General features: G+C 44.0%; 1 protein-coding gene across 3 annotated transcripts in view; it reads left to right on the top strand.

Annotated features, from left to right (window-relative positions):
- The window catches only part of MB21D2 (Mab-21 domain containing 2), a 64,211-nt gene extending 42,533 nt beyond the window's left edge, over window positions 1–21,678 (top strand). For all 3 annotated transcript variants that reach the window (XM_061345734.1, XM_061345735.1, XM_061345736.1), the window contains one exon: window positions 15,811–21,678. In XM_061345734.1, the coding sequence (XP_061201718.1) occupies window positions 15,811–17,075 (1,265 nt within the window). In that variant the 3' untranslated portion in view covers window positions 17,076–21,678. The remainder of the gene's footprint in view (window positions 1–15,810) is intronic.
- The last annotated feature ends 3,141 nt before the right edge of the window (window positions 21,679–24,819 follow it).

The raw sequence follows: 24,819 nt of genomic DNA on the forward strand, positions 1-24,819 counted from the left end.
TTGTTCCTCTGATCCTCCTTCATCCCAGATGTGTTAGGCATTGTCAGATGTTCAGAACTATCTGTGTTAGAGCACACACGTCTAAGGCTGCGTTAAGTGCACCCTCTAGCCACTCTGGACTTGCTCCTTTGCGCATAACTCAGCTGACACAGAGATAATTTGATGGATCTTGGTACTACTGGTGGAGTCATGCTGTAACCTCCTACCTATTCTACAACACATTCCTCACAGCAGAGGGTCTGTGTCTCAAATCTCTGAGGAGTCACACTGACAAAACAGGATTAAATTTCTTAGAGAAATAAGCTAGGTTTGACTTCCAAAAGTGCCTGCTATTTAGGTCCATTTTAAATTTATTTAGTTCAGAGATTTTATATGCTGGATTAAAACATGCAAATACCACTTTACAAGAACATGGTTTGTTGTGTGGATTTTTTATTTATTTGTTTGCTTTTTTGTTGAGTGGGTTGTTTTTTGCTTTTTTTTTGGGGGGGGGGTCTTTTTTTTATTTTGGTTTTGTTTGATTTTGGTTCTTTTCCTTAATGCTTTTTTTCCCTCCCCTGTCTCTGGGTAGATTACTACCCTGAAACAGCTCCAAAAGCCCAGTCCTGCTCTTCAAATATATAGCGCGGATATATGTGCATTACTAGATGACCCCCTTTGCATTTAATTTTGAATTCTTCTAGATCACTTCTGTTGTATTCACTCTGTTCTAAAGATGAAAATATATAAGGGAAACGGATCAGTTATCTGTTGATTTCATCTTCACTTTTAGTCCTAATCACCATAAACTCTGCCCTTAAACTGAAGTACCTGCTTCTACCAAATGTAGGAACGGCTCCTGTGGCTGTATGCAGGCATGTGCTTTCTGTGAGTTTGCTTGCTTTTCAATGAAGAAATAGAATGTCTCAATTTTGAACTAAATTTACCTGCAGTGATTCATTCAGAGCACTGCTCTTTTCATAGCTTATTAAAATGCATTAGCAATAAATTCTTAACAGTGCTTCTATAAACAGCAATTGTTCTGCTTTGAAGCTGTGATGCACACTGCCTGCTCAGTTCTGCTGCTGTGTAAAGTGGCATAAATACTCGAAGAAGAATGACACAAAAGGAGCCCTGTACAGATGGCTTGGACAAATGCTGGCCTTTCCCTTCAGTCATCCTAAGCTGGAAATCTGGCATTAAATAGGATTTGTAGACAGGTTTGGTGTCTATTTTCTGGTTTATCCCCTCCTAAACTTGCATTTGGCTCCCACCCTGTATGTTGTGTATTATCAGAGACTTCTGGCATACACTAGATGAAAATTGCGTACCAAATCTGGTTTGGTGTAGGAAAGGTAGTGTGTTACTGGAGGTCTCTTTCCTCTCATAGAAATAATTTTATCAGAACTGGCTTCCTCTTCACTGTAAACCCCCGCAGGTGGTGGGGAAAGATATTTGTATGTCCGCATGTAGCTTCTTCCTTTGCCCACACTGCAGTGTGAAAACTCTATTGCCTTTTGTTTTGAACGTTCTTTTTCTCTCTGCTCAGAAATCCCATCGGTCTGCTGAGCTCTGCAGCCCAGACACACTGATGCGTTCGTGCCATCTGCTGTCAGAAGAGATAACTGCATGTATTAATTTTGCTGGAGTTTCTCTCAACTTCCGTGTGGATCTCATGAACAGAAAGACAATGAGCATGTCCATAGCAAGGGTGAATATTTCTCGTCATCTTGTTAAGATGGCTGTGTAACTGTCAGTAATGTTTGAAATATGTTTGAAGCTCAATATTATGATCTAAAGAACCAGCAGTAAAGTAGACTTGGGAAATCAAAGAGATGTTTGTGGTAGCATCATGATTTCATAAGCCATCTTTCTGGGAAGGGGTAAAAAGGTGCTTTTTCCTCAAACCCAAAGCTCTGTGAAATATTTGTCTGAGGACATGTGGAATATGATGTTTGAGCTTAGCTCAGAAGTGCCCCAAACCCCATTCAGCATTACACAGTCCATCCCTGGTGGGGAAGGAGATCTGAGAGGTCTTTTTGCCTGATGGCAACACTCCTCAACTGGTCGAGCAGACCAGCATGTATGTGGGTAGAAAAGTCTGCTGGGGCCCCAAGTCTGGGCCCTTCCAGTCTAGCATGATAGGTCTACATAAGCATAAGTAGAATAACTCCAGCCAGAAAGGCAGTGCAGCTCAGATATGACTTGTGCTTTGTTGCCAGTTGGCTTCAGCTACAAACCAGTATTTCTTTTCACTTCCAGTCCCTTTCCCAGCCACAGCCAGTTCAGTAAGATTGTGCTCAGGTGTCTAGGCATTATCTGTACATCACCTTTGACTTCAGGGATGAGCATCCTTGTTAGAGGGCCAGCGCATGCCTTCATATTCCCATTTCTGACTTGTACGATTAATTCTACAGACTGTGTTATCAAATTTAAGAGGTCTGTAATCTTTGTTCAGCTGTAATAATGAGGTGGGGGCCAGCTGTCAGTGGGAAACTAGTGGTTACAGTGTTAGTTGTTGCTTTATTTGTAGCCAGGCTGTATTCAAACAATATCTATGGAAGTATTTTCATGCAATGCATAGCAAGCCTTGCAGGAGCTGAGCACAGAGGGAATTTTACAGTGTTTTCACAGCAACATCTATAAAATACAGGTGAGATTTCTAATTACTGAATTCATTTAAAGGGTCTGTATTCTCCATGTACCTGTATCTTCCACACCTGACTTCTGTATCAGCACTGGTGAGCAAAGCTTTTTAGCATTTTTCATCATTGATACAGACAAATTAGGAATTTGTAGAATCAAAATTCAAGATTATGCATTGCATAAGACAGTAAGAGTGAAACTTCAAACGCAACAGATCTGGTAGGGCAAAATCTACCAATATACTGTGGTTTTCCTTAAGGCTTATGGAGTGATGTGAGGTTCTTTATTAAATAAAGTGGAGTATAGACAGGGTATTTCTTACTCATGTATTTTCAGGGGAAAGCTAAGTGAGCCAAATGAACTTCCCATGTTACTGGGTTTGAATTTTCAGAGATAGCCGCCTTTCCTCTGTCCTCCTTGCGAAAATACCTGGAGAAAATGAAACTTAAAGATATTGCTGTGGTTTCATGGCCTCTCACTTCGTGGATGTTTGGGTTGGGAACACTGCCTCCCAAAACCTGGGGGAGCTGGTGAATGTGAACCTACTCCCCTGAGCTTTTCAAAGTCACCAGGACGAAGCAGTCCCTGACAGGAGATGAGATTTGAGGAATGAGCTTTGATTGTCATCAGCTTTCCATTACAAGATGACTTTGAGATCCTACTCCACAAAGTCTTTTGCATTAGTTTCTGACAGTTCTCTGGGCATAAATCTTGCTTATGTTCATACTGCACTAGATTTTTAGAGGAGGAAAGACTTTTGGACTAGGCTGTTGGAAAGAATGGCTTCCTGGAACATACTTTATGAATTTCATATTTGATCAGCAACAGTTTTGCTTTGTCTTCTTTCCTTTACCTCACAATGTAACTGTCATCCAAATGAGTTGAGAGATCACCAGGTCTGCTCTAAATAAATGTGTGTGACGCTGTTTTTCATGCCAGATAGCACAAAAAGACACTGTGACAGATGTGCGGCTAGTCTCCTGGAATTTCTCCTGAATGAGCAAAGCAGGTAAAATGGGATGAGAGTCCTGTGCAAAGGAGTGCTTCATGCCTGAACAGTTACTACCTTTTCAAGCCCTGTTCCTGATAACACAGAACTGCTCCAAAAATACAGCCCTCATCTCACTGCAAATGCTTACAGGGCATCAGCTAGCTGCGAGCACTGCCATCCCCTGCCTGAGCGCTCCACCAGCTCCTCCTTCCCACCAGCCAATTCACACCTTACACAGAAAGGAGAGCAGTTGTAATACCTGTATCTTGCACAGCCACGTAGCTACGTACTTCTTACTGTTGTTTTCTTAAGGTGGCAGCATTTCACCTTTGGAGTCCTGTGGCAGAGTGACAGTGGCATTTTGATGCGTGTCTTCATGCAAGGTGGCCTAGGTTCTACCCTGCTGTAGCAATGGTTGCTTTTCCCTTTCTCTTTTACGATATTCATTCCAGCCTGTGTGCTTCCTGGCCACTGCCTGTGGTGCGGGGATAAGAGATCCTTGGCAGCTGCTGGGACCGTGGGCTTGGCACCTGATGGAGATCGAATCAGCACAGTGCTTCCTGCTATGCTGTTTAACACATGACAGTGCCCAGCTGCACATAAATGACTATAAAATCTGAGAAATTAGTGGCTGACAGTCCCTGTTAGAAACTTAGGCTGGCTTTTGCGCACTGTCAGATACGATCTCTGCAAAATGAAGCAGGACATTGGACCAATGGAACATGAACAGACAGGTTTGGAGGGCTTAGATTTCCCTTTGTCTTCTGTGGAAAGGGAAAAGGAAATTTCTGCCAAGTGTTCCTATTCTCTTCAGGGGAGCTGCTCTGTTTTCTGCTAGCAGAAAACCTGTCCTGTAACTTCTTTCCCTTGTGATATGAATGAAGATGAATTCTGCTCGATCATCAAAGCCAACCAGCACTGATGGTGTCTTAACAAATATATTTCATAAAGCTCCACATGACTTTGCCAGTGTTCTTGGTGGTGGGTGGGAAACTGGTTAGTACTACAGGAAAGCTTGCTTTTAGCTTAATGATGTAAGACAGCTGTATTGTTTAAGCCTGATGTAAGACATAGCTGTATTGTTTAAACCTCTGATTTCAACACTTCTGACCAAGTACCTTCCTTATCTTTCTCGTCCAATCTAAGCTCATCTACATGAGAGAAAAATGTTACTGTGGTTCTGGCATTGGTTGTCTCAGCCATATTTGTCCTGTCTTGGATTTCCCTAGTGTCTGGATATAGGATCCTTCAAAGGGGCCAGGTCAGGGCTGTATGGATGGAGTCCAGTAAATTCTGGGGGCTGGAGAGAGGATTTGTTTCATGTTGTCTTCTCCACTATATGCTTCAGAAAGGCTTCTGAAGATACCTGCTTTCCTTCTGCACTCAGAGAACCAATTTCCCATGTGTCCAGTGCTCTTCTGGAGCTTGTCTGGTTTCCTGGAATCATCTTTCATTCCCCCTTTTTCTGGCCTGTCCCATGGCATAAAGCTAGATTTAGTCATTGGTAGATGGCTAAAGAGGATGAAAGTGATTGAGGGGGATGCCATTCTTATCATGTCATTGACCGCAGGACCTAAGTTTGACAGTTTTTAAGTACGTTAGATTGAATTACAGCTGTGGTTATCCATCAACCCTCTGATGGCTGGTAGTTGCCATGTGTACTACACATGTAAGTTTCAGCTTTACTGGATGATTTAGTGAAGAATTTTTGAGTCAAGGACAAGTCTCCTGCTGCTCTGCAGCAAAGTAGAGCTGTTATTACAGAATAGGCGGGCATTGAGGACAGTGTCAGTTCAGGCCCAGTTCATAAGAAATAGTGCTGTGATTTGCTCTGGTTGTGACTTATTTTTGTAGAAAACAGCTGTGCTGTGGGAACAGAGAACAAGCTGGTAGTTAAGCAGCTGAGGAGAGAATTTCCAGCATGTTAGATAACTGTAAGCAGGAGGTTTGGCAGAACAGCTCAAAGTGTATTTACAATGGATGCTCTTGTGTTACTAGAGGATGTGGTGTGGTGGCATTCCTCTGGGCACAGCCCTCTGGCTGGCACCTGAACATAAAGTGCTGTAGGAACTTGGGCCTTTTGGGACAGGCAAGCAGATACCAGAACGTAACTGAAAACAGAAAATCATCACAGTGAAACCCAAAGTGCTTTCGTAACCTTGGAGTCAAGTTCTGACCAACGTATACACGTGGTCCTCTCGCTGACTTGGAGCAAGGAGAGGAACGTGTTCCCTGGTCTAGAAGGGAACGGCTTTGCTCATCACTGGAGAGCTGCCACGTGTCTTCTGTGAGAGGCACCTGGTGCTGACTAGTCAGGTTGCAATGAGAGGCTGAGGAAGGCTGGGGACTTTTTTCTTCTGTATAGCCTCCAAAATCTTCTCCTGTCCTACTTCCACCGTTGTTTTCCAGTGTCATTAGTGCCCTTTGTAAAGTCACATTGGTTTGTTTGAGGGGAATATCCTGAAGGTGAAATTAAATTTTGGGGAGGAGGACTCCATTACATTGAGCAAACTAGCAGTGGAGTGGGGCTAATTTAGCAGACATCCACACAGAAGTCACCTTTTTTATGTGATATGCAGTGTTCACCACCACGTTTCACACTGAGCATAACAATAACAGGGCCCCCACAAGTGCTGAGGAGAACAGTTGGGTATCCAAAGTTTAAATAAGTTGTCCTTTTCAATGTGGAAGAAAGATGATTGGGTAAGCCTTGTAAAATCTTGAGTGATCTGTGGAAGATGCCATGGTTAGGTGAGTTTCTTCGTTCCCTACTAAGCCGGGAAAAGGAAATCCGTTTTGACAAAACATGTACTGTGTGAAACAAAGTGCTGCAAGGCACTGACTATGCCAAAAATTTAAATGATTTAGAAAGCAGTGAGAGACATTCCTAGCAGATAAGTCCGTCAGTGCTGTTAAAGACCAAGCTGAAAATACTGCCTCTGGTTTGGAAAATCACAAAGCCAGAGACTGCTTGAAGGTTGCAGACAGAAAGTAACTGTGGTGTACTTTTCTTGCTCTTAAGCTCTTCCCCTGAAAACAGTCAGCTGCATTTGCCTGAGGCAGGATGCTAGGGTAGATGGACATATGTACCTCACTGAGGTTGTTGCGCTCTTGTGAAAAGCATAACAAGAGCATAATAGTGAAGGGACTAGGAAAACAAGGGCAGAATGGCCTCTCCTCCAAGAATCTACATGTTTGCGCTCACGAAGCTCAATCTGGTTTGTGTCCACTGTTGTTACCTTGTAAACAGGTCCAAAAGAGGAGTCGTGGTGAGTCTTTGTCAGCGTAACATCTTGCTGAACACTTAGCAGTGCTCTGTAAGGGTGTGAGCAGAAATGGCCCATCTAGACCCTGTATAGCCATTGCCAGTGTGTACTGTCAGTGCCAGAGGGTGAAACTGATAAAGCAATCTGTCCCCTAGCATATTTTATTTCTGGTATTGCAGTTCCAGGATAAATGGCATCTCGTGCCATTTCCAGAGGGAATTTTATTTTACACACGTACATATGGACACCGTATGGGCACAGCGCACAGTGTTAAAGTGTAGCAGCAAGCTGTTCTTACAAGTCCCCTTTTTGTGCCCTTTTCCTTTTGTCCTGCTCATCAGCTGCTCTCAGACCTTATCACCTATATTCTTCAGACCCTAAAGCATCTCTTTGACTTGCACTTCATATTCTCTGTAAGCTTTCAGACACTCTTATCTTAGGTTGGCTAATACGACTCTGGAGTAAGTCCATTGGATAAGCAGACTGGCAGGCTGGAAATTTCAGCATCAGTTTGGAGGGTGACTCTTAAACTCCCCACTAGGCAAAGCAGAAGTGCACAGTGATGCAGAGACTCCCTCTGAAACAGCTGGTTCCAGCTGTGAAAGCAGTCTAGCCCTACTATTGAGGTCTCCAAGACCTGGGTATTTTAGCCAAGCAGGTCACTACAGTAACACCACTGCTGGGTTTGGTGCCAGGGTGGGTTTGGGTGTTTGTGGGTTTGTGACAGCAGTGCCCTTTGCTATACAGGCACACCCTTTAAATCTGGGCTTGTTCTTTGTTTTTTATTGCCCTTTTCACTTTGCACCATTAAATACTCCTCTCCATTGGCACAAAGCTAGCTGGGTGGTTTATACCAGGGTACATGAGAACTGGAAAAAAACTGGGACACTACTTTTAAGATTGTATTTAAAAAAGACTTTGGAGAAAGATGATTTCTTTTACGAGGGGGTGCTGGTTCCCTGCAGTGTGTTCTGTCACCATGTCACAAGATTTCTAAAAGGAGCAGAATCAGTAGGACACTGGTGTATCAGTCTGCAAAGAGCAGCTTTCTTCCCTCGCCTTCCATACTTAACTAAACTGGTATCACACGGTTCAGTCTCCCCACTCCCCTCCCACCCCCCCTGCCTGCTTCCGCCAGCAGTCCTCTCAAAATGTGCTTGGTAACTAAAGACTCTCCTAAAGAGCTGACTCTTTCAGTTCTTCTGCGTAACAAAAACTTGTGCTGCTCATAAATAGATTTGCAATTACCAAGGGAAACAGAAGAATAAGTGCAGCCCAGCTGCATCAAAGCCAGCCTCCCATTCTGTCTTAAAGAAGCCCATGAAATTCAACACACGCCACTCAAGCATAGGTGGGAGACCTCTGCAGGGATCTTTCCTTTGAACAACATTCCTCTTCTGCAGGATCTGCTGTTTGCAGCAGAATTGTTAAAGAACCACAGAGTACCTGGCTAGTGTCTATGAAAAATGATGAAAGCTTTTTGTTTTGGTGTTGGGTTGTTTTTTTTTCACTAACCTGAGCTTTTGTGTATTTTTGTTATAGCAGTCAAGGGTAAAAGTTGCCTGGCCAAAGAATTACAAGGGGAAATGGTTTTCTACAGGTGAAAAAAGGCATTGGCAAAGGTTATGCATCAAACTGGGTAGATCGGGGCGGGGAGGGGGGAGGAAATAAAGATATCCGACTATATCAGGTTATGTGGAAGGATGAAGCAGCAGAAAGGAGCGAGGCAGTGGTATATGTGGGTGATTCCTAGCCTTCCCTATTGAAGAGATCACCTGTGTAAGGAAGATCCCTTTTATGTCTTCTCCCTAGGCTTCTGGGGGGCACAAGATGGGCATACACCCAGCATAGTGGGTTTTGGCCACCCTGGTGAGAGGAATAGGCACTACCCCAGCATTCAATAACAGGTGTGTCAGCATCCTGCAAACCTGGGGGACTCAGCTTGTCTTAGATCCTGGGCTCAGGCTCTGCGTCCCCACAAAGTGGTTGGTTTCACAGTGACACATTTCTGCATATCCCAGAAAACTTGCCTGGAGCTGGGGCATGCAGTGTCACATGGAAAGCTTCTCTGCAAGGGCTCTGTGCTGCTTCTTGCTGGAAGTGCTGAAACAGTGAGGACAACTCTCATCTGTTGAATCAAAAGCAATTCCCAGTATTTCTGGTCTCCTCAGAGATGTGATTGCTTCCTGGAACCCCTCTGGAGAGCTTCCCTGTGTGGGAGTTCCCTTGGCCCAGGTGCTTGGATGGGTCTGTGGAAGAATTCAAACATACAGCCCTATTGAAGTCAGTGAGGACTTTATGATCTCTTTTATGAGGAGTATGTACCTGTGTTTCTTCCTAGGTGCTGGGGGTACAGTAGCAGAGGCACGGTGCTCACTTTCAGTATGATTACTAAAAAATGTTGCTTAAGAAAATAATAGGTCTGTGCAAGACTGGCTGCAAGTAATAGGAGACTTTGGTAGACCACAAGCTAATGGTTTGGAGAGGGCATACTTTAAATGTAAGGTCAGCCTATGTTCAGTGCCGGAACACCACATCATTGTTTACTGAGTGAGGAAATGAACATCTAAATCTGTTATTTTGTGGAGATTAAGTTACCTGCAGAGCAAGAAGGGATGGGGGAAGAAGACATCAATGAGAATGCAGCTCAGATGTTGGATTTTTCTAGCTAAAATCTCAATTTTAATTCTGCAGGCTTTCTACTGGTGTGCGGGGGAGAGAAGGGAGCTGGGAGAAGGACACTTCTAATTTTGTCCAGTTCTTCTTTCCCTCCCTTCTGTCCGTGTCCATGTGTTGAAGTGTGTAAAACATCCAAGTGTCCCACTTATTCTCATTCTTCACAGAGAGCATTCTGTCCCTAGGCTGAACTCATGGTGTTTTGGGTCTTTCCACAGGGTTGAAGAGGGTACTCTGGCATCTTCTGAACTCCAGTGTGGGGCTGAAGGGCACTTATTCTGCATGTTTATTCTGTGCTGCAGCTATTTTTAACAGCTGATGTTACACAGACTTACGCTGCTTCTGAAATCAGATTAGATGGCAAAGTCAAGAGGTGAGCGGAGAAGCCTGGTAATGAGGCAGCAGCTAACATCACCATAACTTGCTGAATTGCACTGCAGTGCTGCCTGCAGGCTGCAGCCAGCTCTTTGACATAACCTGAGGTCTTTTCTTTCTGGAGAGAAGGGGTAAGTTTCTGGCTGTATACATCACAGATAAGCTTGGGTTCATCATTCACACATGTCTGGGGATGACCATGCCTCTAAAGGTCTTTGGCAGCTTGGCAATGGTATCTTTATGGTTTAGTAGCATCTTGCTTGCCTTCTGTGCTGGTGATGTAGAAAATGCATTTGGGGTTTTAAGAAGTTGATCTATGAGGGACCACATTAGCTTTCGGATCCAGCTTGCAAACCCTTCCTGGCACAGAAAGTCTTCAAGGAGAGGGATATTACAGTAACTTATGATCCCAAGCAGCCTACAGGCTCCTTGCAGGCTGCGCAAGACAAGTGGGTGATACAAGGGTCAAGAAAGAAAATGAAGTCTGTGCACTGCGTGGACTGTCTCCTCCACACCATACTGATGTGAAACATAAGCAAGGCTCCTGCAGGCGCTGTGGTCTAAATTGCAGTGCAGAACTAGAGGCTGCATCTGGCTTGGTTCCAAGAAGAACTCCCCTGACATGATTCTACTGCATGCTACATTCTGCAGATCCTCCTTTGTGGATCTTTTCTGAGCACCCACTGGTCTTTTGAGATTTTTCTACTTCCCATGGAGCAGAAGTGTCCATTAATTCAGTAAGTGCCCTAAATGTCAGTCAGTTCAATCTGATGAGACAAAGTTAGACTAACAGAACATTTTCTTTGCTTACATTTCCTTTTGGTGGTAATGGTTGCGTATCTCGGGCATCAGGAAGGAAGGCTTCAAGAAAGAACCAAAAGTTAGGAAAGGCATATGTTAGAAATAAGGTTTTGTGTATTTTTTTTCCTTGTGGTCAGTTTCTTCAAAGACAAGTCTGTGCTGTGTGTTCCTCCTTATTTACACAAAGCTGGTCATGAAATAGCAGCAGATCCCAGCATGCACTGTAATCTTCATGAAATCAGTTCAACTGAAATTCTGTAACGAATGAAGAGCATCTTTCTGTTGCTTTTTCTTTTTTTCCTTTTTTTTTTTTTTTCTAAGAAGAATAGTCTCCGTGTTATGTGCATCAGAGTTCATTCAAGGATGTATCCCAAATGTAGGTGTTATGTAAAAGTAAAATCTCTTTTCTCTGCCTTTATTCTCCTTGTATCACAGTGCTTGGAGTAGAAATAAATCCTGTTTTCCTGCTACTGATGGAACAATGGAGTGAAATTCCGCCTGTAAAACTCATTTGCACACCTGTGTTACTCCGAAGTGTTTAGTAAACTAACCAGCAAGCTTGGCCTACAAGTGCTGCTCCTAATTCTTACATTCCCTGCTTTTCTTATGCTTGTAAGCATACTTAACTGTTGCGATGCCATGCTGTATAGCTTGGGAAGATCTTGGACTAGTTGCACAGCCAGGAAAACAGAGCTCCTTTAAGGTGCTTTAGGCAGAAGCGGTAACTGAACACCAACCTCTTGGAAAAATACCAGCTTTGCCAAACAACCTTTCCAAAGGAGTGTGTCACACAAGATACGACTGCAAATTATGTTTTGCCTGATAGCAGCAAGAGACTTAGTAAATATCAATGGACCTACTTTGATGCCATGAGAACTGGACGTTCAGCTGAAATATTTTTTTTTGTGTGTTTGACCCTTTGACAAGTTCTGGGTTTGCTCTTTACAGACTATTCCACAGGACTTCTACAGATTTCATAAGGTTACCTGTAACCCCTATTTCTTCCTTTTCCCAGGTGGTCCTGGTGCTGAGAGGGAAAGAAGACAGCTCAAATAGTCCACTGATACTATTATCTTAAGTACTTGTGTCAAGTATGAATCTTGGTGGTTTACTTCTTTGTATTTGCACTTCCATGCTTGCTGAGCTGGAGTGCTTGCCTCTGTTGTATGTACACATAGTTCTCTCAGCTTGCACTTGGGCTGTTGAAACTAAGGATGAAAGCTTTGTGCCAGGGTAGCGTATGCCATAAAATGTTGGTTAACGGGTTTCCTTGAAATCCATTCACATTTCTAATAGGTTTATGTATAAGGGGGGCAGTTTGAACACATTGCAAACCCCTAAAGCCTTAGTGAAACCTGAATTTGGCCATCTCAAGTATTTATAGAACACTCTGTGCCTATTCTAAATATATTTTCCTCAAGGGAACCTCATCTCAATCCCCTGCTCCACAGCTTCATTTGGATCAGCAGTGCTGCTATGATCTGTTAGCAGAAATTCCTTCTAGCTCTGTGGCAGAGCTGCAGATGTTGCTGGTCTGGCCCTTAAAGGGGAAATTCTGTGCTAGGCAGAGCTTAAGGCTTTAAACTCTGTAGCCAGACAGGTATAGAAACATTAATGATATATAAGGTCATTTCCTGTAGCCATTGCTACAGCCTCCTCTGCTGGTAGGTCTAGAGTTATGGAGGGGGTTAAAACAAGGGATTTAATTGGCAGCATGTGGCACCTTTCCCTTTCAGGAGTCTTCAACCTTGCAAACTAGGCTTAACAGTGAGCACACAAAGTGTTTTCTTTCTATAGGAAGTGTGAAGAGTGTTCTGTGGGCAGAAGGCATTTCTTATTGCAAGGATGCTTGAAACTGGTGGTTTCTCTGCTACAGGGAAGAGAAGTATCTCTTCTGTTGGGACTACCTCCATGACAGTGCTTGGAGAGCTGTGCCTCTGACTTTACAGGATGGTTCTTCCTGGAATGTTACCTACCCACCAGGAGCAGAAGTCTCCTCTTTTCTACCTGGCATTTTGTAACCACTCTGGCAGTAGAGCCAGCTATGCAGGCTTTACCCAGTGCAAACTTTGCTTTGTGTTAGTGAAGGTGAGAGTGCTGTAAGGTGGCATAGAACTAACACTGCAGGAATGGCTCCTGTCCTGTCTGGCTTTGGAGACTGATCTGTTGTTTTCCAGCCAGATGGATATGGGACATTTAGAAAGCAGGGTTTGAGTTCCACTTTCTGTGGATTGAATGGGGTCAGTCTGTCAACAATATTGCTCACACATGATGACAGAGGGTTTCTTCAAGCCAAGGAGAGCAACTCATCCCAGAGTAGATTCCGAGGGAGAATCTCTACCTTTTAGAAAAATATTTTCTTTTTCAGTCATATGCTCTGGCTGTACCGTAGGATAGAAGTTGTGATGCAAAAGGTACACTGCAGAACTTCACAGGACATTTTTCATCCTTCAAGCTTAAAAATATTTAGAAAAATGCACCCTTTATTGAATTTGGTAGGTTTGAACAGTTTCTCCTGTAGGAGAGTTACATTCTGTCTGCCTCTCTCAGGAGCACCTGCAGATGTGCATGACAGATGCTGCAGATTACCATCCTGAGTGGAAAATTTTGGGTTAGTGTAGAGGCAGGATGGGCCATCAGGATAGTAGTTATGCTGCCCCACAGCAAGGGTTGATACTGACGTATATGCTCAGAAGAAAGTAACTGCTCCCTGTCCCTGTGATGTGATTGACCTACATTCTACTTTGTGGATCTTGGACTCAGTTTACAACTTCGGTGTAAAGCACCAAGGCTGCTTGCACTGGTTCAAGGGCAGGATTTGGAAGCAGTGTGTCAGTAGTTGTCTCCAGAAGTCGTGTCACTGTAGGCACTGATTAGAAATCCTTTTCTGGGTATAGTGAAGAAGGGAGTGCTGCTTATTTGGCCTGAGGGATGGAGAACCCTGTACAAGGCTTTGCCACTCCGTGATCAGGGTAACATAGCTCACTGCGTATCTAAGCACCAGAAAATGTTTTTGAAGTTGACAAAAGCTTTTCTTGGTTATTACCCTTTAAGGTTGAATGGGGCAGCATGTGGCAAGATCACAGAGAGGTATTAGCTCAGGACTTAGCAGGAAGAGTTTCTTAGCATTCCTCCAGAGCTGTTTTCTTCTTTTGCTGCCTCTGGAGCCACATGAAATGGAAAGGGTTATGTACTTGCCTGCCTGGCAGGAATTTAATCCCAGCTCAGTGCAGCAAAATGGACTGGGTCCAGTACTTGTGGAATCAATGAAATAGCTAAAGTGTATTTTGCAAGGAATTTCAAATGGGGGATTGCATGGTTACCCTGAATATTGCCCCAAGACACATTCTGCTTCACACGCTGGCCTCTTGCTAAAGTCTCCTTGGCTATTCCAAGGAATCAGTGTCAACATAGCTTTAGATTTTGCTCTGGTCATGGCTTACCTGTGTGCATGCAGATGGCATTTCCTTGCCTCTGTCCTAGCATACAGGAATGGAAAGATGAGTCTCTGAAATCACTGCAGTGCTACTCAGCCTAGTACAACACTTCATGCCTTGGGGTACTGCTGCTGCACTCTGCTACAGAGACCTGCTCAGTTCAGGCAGTATCTGTGATTGCGTAGGGATGCATTAATGCAGGAAAAGTTTTGCATTAATGGAGCTAAGCCAAGATGGGTGCTCAGACTCTAGTGCTGATCATTTGTGTTAGTGTTTCAGTTAAAAAATACCCCTAAAGTGTCTGTCAGTAGTTCCTGGGCTGACAATGTGATTGGCAGTTTTCTGGCTCACCTCAGCATGCCTCTGGCTTGTTATTCCCACTAATGTCTCTCTAAGACTGGCTTCCTTGTAATGGAAGGTCCCATTTAACCACTCTTCATATAAACAAACTGGAGTGCCTTTAGAAAGCTAGAGTATGTAATGTCTGCCAACAAAAATCGTATCATCTGTGCTTGGAAGAAACGATATATCCCTTTTGCAGTGCTTGCAAGAGATTCAGCATCTCCATTTGTAGTCACTGGCCTTGGTTTCCTCGTGGCTTAGGTGTGTTGTCTGAACTGAGGCAGCAAAAGCATTAAGAGCATTTAACCACAAGACAAACACCAGTAGCGAAACAGCCCAGAACAGCAGAATCAGAGTACCAAGCAGCTGAAGTGAAAAGCTCAATTTTAAGACTAATTTGAACATTGAATGAGGAGCTAATATCTCAGCTACTGTGAAGAGTCTCTTCTCAGTCTGCTGTTCGTGTTCTGTGAGCAGAGTATAGTGGTATATATAGAACACACAGTGAAAAAATGGCTTTGTACAACTAGTGCGGGCAGTGCAGGGTGAAGGAAAGCGTCTGGTTTTGGTGACGAAATTGGAAATCTGTCTTCATGTCTGTGCTCTGGGGAGCTGATCAGATATTTTATGGCATGATACCATATTACAGCTTGAAGAACCAGTTTCAGAGCTGGCTTCTGTAATTGCCTGGTAGTTTAGTCTCCATCTCCCCTAAGAGGGGGATATAGCACCTTTATTCATATTGCCTTGTTCATCAGTAAATGTAAAGCAAATTGTAAAATCAGACCTGCTTGAATTAACATTTGCTCATGTACAAACCAACCCCCTGATGCCAGTCTAGCTTTTTCCTTATACCAGATTGAAATAAGATCATAGTGTCAATTAATAATCTCTTTTCTTTTTGAAGTGTTGGGGAAGCATTTGGATACCGTGGAAATGAATGACAATATGGTGGGAAAACTGGTTTAGAAAGTATTTAAGACAATAAATTTAGTTCTCAAAGTAGCTTTGCTGTATTTTACTAGAGGCTTCTGCTTTTTTCCATTGCTTCCAGTATGATGTTTAGGATGGCATTCACCTGTACCCAGGAATGTAGGGGAGGCTCTGCCCTGAGTCAGGTGGGGCTTAAGGTTGCCTGAGTGCTGCATGTGGTATACGTTTGTGTCACTCAAACATTGATGGATACCTCTGGTTGCTTTTTTATCTGCTGAGTATGGGATAGGTTTTCATCCTGGTTAAATCCTGTAAATCCAGGTCTGTTTGCCTTCTCTTGAAAGAACTTCTCTTTCTTTTGCAGGCATGGTTCAGAAACTTGACCAGAAGCTGCCTGTAGCCAATGAGTACCTGCTGCTCTCAGGAGGTGTGCGAGAAGGTGTGGTGGATATTGATCTCGATGAGCTGAATGTTTATGCACGAGGCACAGACTATGACATGGACTTCACCCTGCTTGTGCCCGCACTGAAGCTGCATGACCGCAACCAACCAGTTACACTGGACATGCGCCACTCGGCTTTATGCCACTCCTGGCTGAGCCTGCGTCTGTTTGATGAAGGAACTATCAGCAAATGGAAGGACTGCTGCACAATAGTGGATCATATCAATGGAGCTACCAATTATTTCTTCTCTCCAACAAAAGTGGCAGACTGGTTCTATGACTCCATTAGCATTGTCCTCTCTGAGATCCAGAAAAAGCCCCAGCGAGGGATGCCAAAGGTAGAGAAGGTAGAAAAGAATGGGACTATTATATCCATCATTTTGGGAGTGGGCAGCAGCCGCATGCTGTACGACATTGTCCCTGTGGTGTCCTTCAAAGGCTGGCCAGCAGTGGCTCAGAGCTGGCTGATGGAGAACCACTTCTGGGATGGGAAGATCACAGAGGAGGAAGTCATAAGTGGGTTTTACTTAGTGCCTGCATGTTCCTACAAGGGGAAGAAGGACAATGAATGGAGGCTTTCATTTGCCAGAAGTGAAGTGCAGCTGAAAAAGTGTATCTCCAGCAGCCTCATGCAAGCCTATCAGGCCTGCAAAGCTATCATCATCAAATTGCTGTCCCGCCCCAAAGCCATTAGTCCTTATCACTTGCGGAGCATGATGCTGTGGGCTTGTGACAGGCTACCAGCCAGTTACTTAGCCCAAGAGGATTACGCAGCCCATTTCCTCCTGGGTCTCATTGATGATCTCCAGCACTGCTTGGTCAACAAGATGTGCCCTAACTATTTCATCCCTCAGTGCAATATGCTGGAGCACCTCTCTGAAGAAACAGTCATGCTGCATGCGCGGAAGCTGTCCTCAGTGCGCTCAGACCCTGCCGAACACCTTCGAACTGCCATTGAACATGTCAAAGCAGCCAACCGGTTAACACTAGAGCTCCAACGGCGGGGCAGCACCACCAGCATCCCCTCCCCACAGTCAGATGGAGGGGACATCAACCAGCCTGATGACCGATTAGCCAAAAAGTTGCAACAGCTAGTGACTGAGAATCCCGGGAAGTCCATCTCTGTCTTCATTAACCCAGATGATGTCACAAGGCCCCACTTCAGAATTGATGATAAATTTTTCTGAGCTTTCATCAATGTGTCCTGGGATTATTTTGGCCCTTTTTTTTTTTTTCCCTTCATTTTTAAAAACTCTTGCAGTGTGCAGATTTTTCCATTTGGTTTTCCTTGATGACTTAGTCTCTTGTTTTTTACATATCCAGCATAAATTGGATCTGTTGAGAACAATCTGAATAAATTATAATTCCTGGTTCTGCAGGACGGTGCAGATTTTTAAACAGTATATTACTATTTCATATGCTGCTTTGATTTTGTTTTTCACCCACCCAGCCCCATTGTCTGTGAGTAGTTTCTAAAGGACAACATGCACCGTAAACACACATGCCACAGTGTAATGTACATTTTTTTTCAAACTTCCATAATTTATGTACGTCGTTGGGCCTGGGGAAGGGGCAACTCACCTTCCGTTGCTTTGGAAATTCACTTTTTTCTCATGAGCTTCCATCACCCTAAAGAAATAAAGAGAGACTCTGGGTTGGAAAGCGCTACTGGTAGTTTGACGAGGCCAAATCTACTGGGCTGAAGCCCAGTTCATCTGTTCTTCACACTTCCCACACTAGGGGAGAAAGTTGACTTTAAAGATGATGATGCAGCTTTTGCGGGGATGAGTTGTTTCTGTTTTGATCTACTTTTTGAATGTAATTGTTCATAATTGGACCTTGTACAGTCCAGAGGGTTGTTTCTGCTGCTTTTCCATGCAAAATAAGGTTATGGGATGTTAGTTTTAGTGTGTGTAATTATTCAAAGCCTTATTTAAATTCTATTAAAAAACATAACCATTATAAATGTTAATTGCACTAATGAAATCTCTGCCATTACCTCAGTCCCACTGTTTGTGTTTCTTTCATGAATTAGCATCTGTTATTAGGTCTCAGTATTGCAGATTGCTTGAGGCCCCTCAGGTCTCATGGTTTTAGGTGATTTCTTGATTGTCTTTTTGTAAAAGGCTCTTCCTTGTTAGCCCTGCTATGTGTGAGAAGTCAGATTTTTGCATTGGCATATTTCTTTGGATGCGTATTGTGTGTTGCAGTGCATATTGCATTAATATGTATTGCATGTTGTTGAAACAGGTTTACCATTAGATAAGGATGTGATGCTAAAGCAGTGGTATGTGCAAAGTGAATGAGCCAGACCTTGATCAAAGGAGCTACCTTGCTTCTCTAATGCATGTATTAGGCCTGATCCCTTATGGCAGTTACCATTCCCTTGACTCCTGTGGACTTCCTGACTTGCCCTGGGATATACGAGATCTTACTTTGGTCTTAAGTTTGCAAAAGTTGTGCTTGTGTGTAAACTTGTGGCGCAACAGTAGCCTTGAAAAACACATACACCTTCCTTTTGTGTGTAGGATAAGATGTATGGTAGCAAGGGTTAGTCTGAGCCAAAAATAATTCCAAGAGTTCAAGGATAGAGTTACCTGTTGTGGCTGGCTGGCCAGTGACTGATATTTAGGCCTTAAATCAGCAATTTGGGCTTACTGATTATCCCAGAGAAGCTGTTCTGATCCAAACTTGATGCATGTTTTACAATGTGCTTATTAGAGCAGGTTGAAGTATTTTTTAAATATTTGACAGACAAATGAGACGCATATCTAGTAAATTCTAATGGATAAAAACTGTGTATGGAAAATGTGTCACTTTTTTAGCCCAGCCTTTCTGGTAAAGAAACCAGGCTGGTGGAGCAACACACCAGCAGCTTTGGAAACTGCTTTATTAGATGCCAGGGAGATTTCAATACCTGATCTAGTGCTCAAGTCATGTCTTAATATGAAACTTTTGGCTTCTCCATCTCTTGGGCATATTTGAAAACTTCACCCCATTGCTGTAGCCAGGATGTTCACATTTACCTGAATTTACTGGTACACATTTCCATGAGCCTGAAGAAGCTCTCAGAAGTTGCTGGCTAGATGAAGTGGATGAGGATTTAACTTTAAAGCACAACTGGCTAGTGATCCTGAGCCCTGGTGCAGCTGTGCTTATGGTCCAGGGGAGGACATGTATTGACTTCAGTGGAACGAGAACTTGGTCCTACCATTGTGGCTGTTGCCAAAGATGAGTCTCCATTTAAGCCTGTGTAACCTGCCGGGGAGGCAGAAGAACGGACTGGGAATCCCCTCCAGAAGTGCTTGGAAAATGCAGATTCATTGAAATGGTTTTTCCCCCAGTCTCTGGGACTTCTGTTTGTTGGCAAAAGAATCTGGGCTGCAGGATGAAGTTTTCCCATCACCACATGAGAGAGATCTGCTCAGCACAAAGCAGCAGTATCCTGGCAGGCAGAGTACTTGCCCGTGAGTCTCAGTGTTTACCAGTGCTCTTGAGTTATGCAGAAACACAGCCTTCCTCATGCCAGTTCAACGTCCTGATGACCAGCAGTTTGGCTAGCCCATGTCAAGCTCTGGTGTGTGCTCCTTTTTTTTTGTTTTTAATTAAAAAACATTTTGAAAAGTATCCATTTTGTTCTTCCTGCATTATGAGGAAAATGTGTGTGTTGGGTTTTTTTGTGGGGAGAGGAGCCTTGGCTTTCTACTGGACTGGAAAGCAATTTCCCAGGTAGGTCTGGGAGAATGTTACATCTTCTGTCTGAACTGTTTGTCTTCCAAGGAGGCAGAATCCTAATCTCCAGTAGGTTTTGAATCTCAGTCTAGTGTTTGCTCCTTTCCACATACTATAGCTCAATTTAATGAAGCAGGTTGCCAGCCAGAGAGGTGATGTGTGCTTTGTATCTTAGAGAACACTGAAGCCTGTATTTTCTTCCCCTCCTATTGTCCTTTCTTGCCTTTGAGTATATGCTGAGAGAGACTTGCAAAATGCATACCTCTCTATGTGGGATTTCAAAGTAGTGAGTAGGTTTAGGTATCAATGACCTATTATTATTCACTACCACCTGCAAGTTTCAAGGGGACTGCAGCGCTTTTCCTAGTAGGGAGTTCTTGAAAGTTCTTCACAAAAACACTTTAGAGCACCCAACCCCATGGGGTTAAAGATTTGGTCAATGACAAACACTGCAATAAGAGGGGATTTGCTTTAAACTAGCAATGTAGTCATCTTCCCTACTGATACCAAGAGGAGACAAGTCAGTGCTGTGAGCCCATGTCTTAATGGGAGCTTCAGTTCTGCACTCATGCAATGGGGAATAAGATTTTACTTTGTTTTTGCACATTAGCTATGCCCTGTAGGCAGGGGGTGTTGCAGAAAGACTGGGACAATTAATGAGGAGCTGGCTGCATGTGTGAGAATATTCAGAGGTCTTCTTTATTTGTCTGCATGTTACTGCCTCCTACACTATTAAAAGGGAGGGGAATCCCAGCAAAGAGGGTCTGGCCTTGAGGCATCAGAAAGGTGGGAAGGAAGAACCAGTGCCCTTCAGTGGCTCCATTTCTCAGTGTGAGCCTCTTTGGACATCCTGTCTGTGGTCCTACTGTTGGGACAAGCTTTTGCCTTTGCTCTTTCCATAAGGCTTCTAGCTGTTAGAACAATGGGGGGAGCAAATCATTTGGCTGATTCCAGTTGTGACTTCTTCTGGGAGACCCTGAAGAACGTGTCACTTCTTCAGGGGGACACCAGACCTGACAAAACCACCACCCAGTGGGGGGGTTATTCTCTGTGTTATGTTGAGGGGGGTACGCAAATTAGAGCAGAAGGAAAGAACAGCCCAACAGCTTTGTGAAAGCCTGCGGTCTCTGCTCCTTCAAGCATGTTATGTGAAACCTCAGTCACTTCTGGCTGGCTGTGATAAATCAGTTTCTCTATGTTTTCTAGTACTCTAGCCTGGAGAAAGGTTTGTGCTCGAACCAGAAAACCACAACTGAGCATCAGAGTCACTCTGCAGGAGATTCAGCAAAATACCAGCAGGACTTTAACCATCCACTGTCCAAAATAGAAGCCAGTTCCCAAACCTGTTGAAAGATGTGGTTTTTAACAGTCTTGTTTTTTTCTGTTGTCCTTTTGTCACTGTGGAATAGCTCTAATTTTCATCTAAATTCTTAGACTTCCCTTGATTACATTGTTCCAGTAGAGAGCAGCCTTGTTTTGGTAGCTATAGCACTTCTGGGGCTCAACAGGGCCACCCAAGCTCTGTGCCCTTCCGCTTCTTGGTCTTCTCATTGAGGATATAGGATGCTGTAAGACAAGCTTGCGCGTGCTAGAAGTTGTCAGCTTGATGACTGAAACAGGCATTGAAAGACAATAGTCACTCTTGGTGTGAGATGTGCCCTCAGCTCAACTTCTGCTGGACAGTGGGCCATATGAAATGATCCCCAAACTCTCCCTGGGTGCGCTGTGCTCTTAAGACAAGTACAGGGTGGCTGGCTTCATGCAAGATGCTGTCCTGGTATGAAACATCCACCAGTAGCTAGTGGTCTCCAAACAGTTGTTACAATTTTCAGGTAAATCTGAGGATACAGGGAAAAATGACTACTTAAAAGCCTTAAAAAGCCAGAGATTCCTGAAGGTCGCATTGCTCTGCTCTCCTGAGGCTGTGGCTGGTGCTTCAACCTGGCTCCACTCAGCTGCAGCCTCTGAAAACATTTCTGTAAAGAAGGTTTATTTAGGTGTCTCGCCAGTCTGCTTGCTGTGTAGTGATGAATGCTCATGGCAACTGTGTAGTTGAACGGAAGGGGCCCCAGAGGTGGTGGCTGGGGCTGGAGGGTCACAGGGCAGGGCCCAAATCCCACTAAAGTCCTTTGGGACTTGAAAATGCGCATGAAACAAAGCGTGCATGCTTTGCTGGATCAAGCTGATTGTGATCAGGCTGAAAGTAAGCAGACATCTGTCATATTTTATTAACCCATGCATAATACAAGCAACCATGCATAATGCAAGTAAATGTGGCAGAGGGAAAAAGGAAGATAGACTTTGCTATTTCTTTTTCCTGAATGTCTACATAGTTGGTGCCTAGAATTGCTTGAAAACATCCATTTGTCCCTTTTTGCAGGTTTGCTGGATGTGTTTTGCCACATTATTATGTGTTAAAGTAAATGTGTTCAAAAGGTCACTGGGCAGCTGAGTGTGATAAGGTTCAGATTCTCCTGCCATTGCTCAGTGATTAGAAATATTCAGCATGCAAATAGCTTGTTCATCTTCAGCAAGTACATCATCTCCCTCCTGCCAGCCTTGCTTGGGGTGAGCTAATGGACTTTTAACATTATACAACTTTGAGAGTGACTCTCTAATGGCTCCTGATTAAGTTCTCCAAAAAGTCATATAACCGTCATGGGGCAAAGACTAAGCAAGGGGAGGGGGGCAAAAAAGCACAGATATTAAAAAGTTGCTGGGCAAGAGGCTCTTGCTGATACGTTTTGTGTTTAGGGAAATTCAGCTTTATATTTAGCACATTTTGGCTTTTGAGAACTGTCTATAAATGGATCCCAATTTATTTTCTCTGAGTGCTTTTAGAATAGTGATAAAATAGTCCTCCATCCCTTCTACCCATTTGCCCATTTATAATACTTTATTCTAGGGCTGCTATGAGGAATTATTGTGTTTTCCTATTATTGGCCCTGGCTCAGCACTGTGCTTCCAAGCTGAATGTAGGCTTTTGGGGGTTATTTTTATCTTACTGACCTTCTGTTGTAGAGCAACACGCTCTCATTCAGTTTCCAGACAGCCTGATTTGCCTAGCAGAGAGATGTGGGTGCAAATTCAGGGGCATCAGGCTCTTTTTAAACTGATTTGTCCCTGTCTTTCCTTCTCAATTTTGTGTGTTAGGAATATCAACATGGAAGACATAACTGAGGTCTTGCTGGGCATAGAGAGGACATGATACATGATTCTAAAGTCAAGTAAGCTCTAGTGCAAAGTCAAAATTGAGTCCAAACAGCCACTTTTCTCCCTGATTCTCAACCCCTTTGACCCCCTTGTGTTAGCTTTCTTTTGGGGATGTGGAGAGAGATGAGATACTTTTGTCCACTTCAGTGGGTACAAATCATAGCTTTGGCTTAGGATGTTAGATACTTCCTTCATTAATGGTCTGTCTTCAGGGCTCCCTATTGCTTTATGCCCTACTGTGACACTGGTGAGATGGGGAGAGGTTTTTATGATCTGTTCAGCCAAGTCACAACAGAACTGTGTGAAGAAAGGAATGGTCTTTTTTCATGAAGGGCTAGCGACTTTGTGTCCTTCTCCTCCCTCCTGTGTGCCAAGGCTCATGCACCTACTATGTTAATAGCCACTTCTCAAGGCTTCAGCTGACCAGAGAATAAAACCCAAGATGCTCTGTGCTAACCTAGCCACTCCTCGGCCTTTGGCATCTCCTGCAGGGCAAGTGTGCTCTTAGCTGAGTCCGTGCTCTCAGAGTAGAATTCAGCAGGTTGTGTTTGCAGGGTACAGGCTGGGTCTGCCTCTGCAGTTGATGGCAGGCCAGTGGACAGCTTCCTACAACTGCCACATCAAGAGGTAACTCCACTTGGCTGATCTGAAAGAGTATGGAGGAGAAAACCCTTCCTGCAGGGAGGCCACTACAAAGTCCAACCTTTCCCATCAGCACTGATTTCTGTAGTGACCAGGAAAAGACTCTGTGACTATTGGTACCATAAAGGCAGCTTTGTGCAAGAGCTATTGATTGGCATGCAGCAGCCGCTATCAGTGAGAGGTATTGGGGCTCTTCTGCCTCCTGCCACCATGTGGGATGGAAACCAGGACTGTTTTAGGATGACCCCAGCAAGAACGGCAGAGGAGATGCTCGAGTGGTTGAGGGCACACTCTCCCCTCACCCTGACCCCCAATCTCTGCAATGCCACCATATCTGCAGCAACTGGTTGCAACTTCCATGACAAGATACTATTTGTGGAGCTTTCAGGAACAGGCTGGATCTTACCTTGCAAAGATGGCACTCAGGGAAAGCCTGCAGTGAGCCGAGCGATTTCCGTGCCTCCCTACTCAGGGAAGTGCTGAGTGCCTGCAAGGCCCTTACACTTTCTTTGCACCTGCATAAAGTAATGAAGGAGAGTTTAGCAACAGTGTCTCTGTGAAGGACACATTTCCTCTCTACTTCCCATGGTGTCCAGTACATATGCATTCAGCTGTGATTGTCCTGTAAGGATCCTCCAAGTCTCCATCAACTATTAATTATTGATACAGGGCTCAGAGGGACCTATTCAGTTGTGGAGTTCAGCCATCACTACAGTCAAAACCACTGACACTGGTGGTTTTGATGTTTAGGCTCTCAAGAGTATCTAATCCACCCCTAGCCCCTCACTTCTCAACACTCTGTAACAGGCAAAAGGGCTGTAGCAAGAAAAAACTCAAAGCTGCAACCTTCATTTAGCTTCCCCCAGGGGTCCCTTCTATTTGCTGATGTTTCTGGCTCATCTTGGTTGATTTACACAGTGCCATATTCATTACATTATTTTGTTAACTGCTGGTGGCAACACTGGGATTGGCAGGTGTTGTCTTTAACCCCTGGACTGCTATGAGTACATATGGATGTTATCTTGGTGAATACTTGAACTGGTTGCACTAATATAATCTCTGCTACTAATTAAAGTGGAGGGAATGATGGTGGGAGTTGCTACAGAAAGCCTCCAGGAAATGCATGAGCCCATCAGTTAAAGGAAACTCTAGAAATGGAACCCAACATCCTGAATCCCACCAGCATGTTGTGGCTAATGACCGGTAAATCCACCAAACTATATGTTACCAGGTCAGTAGTATAAAACTAGTTCCTCACTTGTTTTCTCCCCAAGGCATGGCTCTATTCAGCATCAAAACCCACTGAAGGCAGAATGTGAAACCCAGGATCCATGGAAAGAAATG

The sequence above is a fragment of the Neopsephotus bourkii genome, unplaced genomic scaffold (assembly GCF_033783945.1).
Source record: "Neopsephotus bourkii isolate Nb327-2 ecotype Australia unplaced genomic scaffold, CSIRO-AGI_Nbou_v1 NB_234, whole genome shotgun sequence".
Lineage (NCBI taxonomy): Eukaryota > Metazoa > Chordata > Aves > Psittaciformes > Psittacidae > Neopsephotus > Neopsephotus bourkii.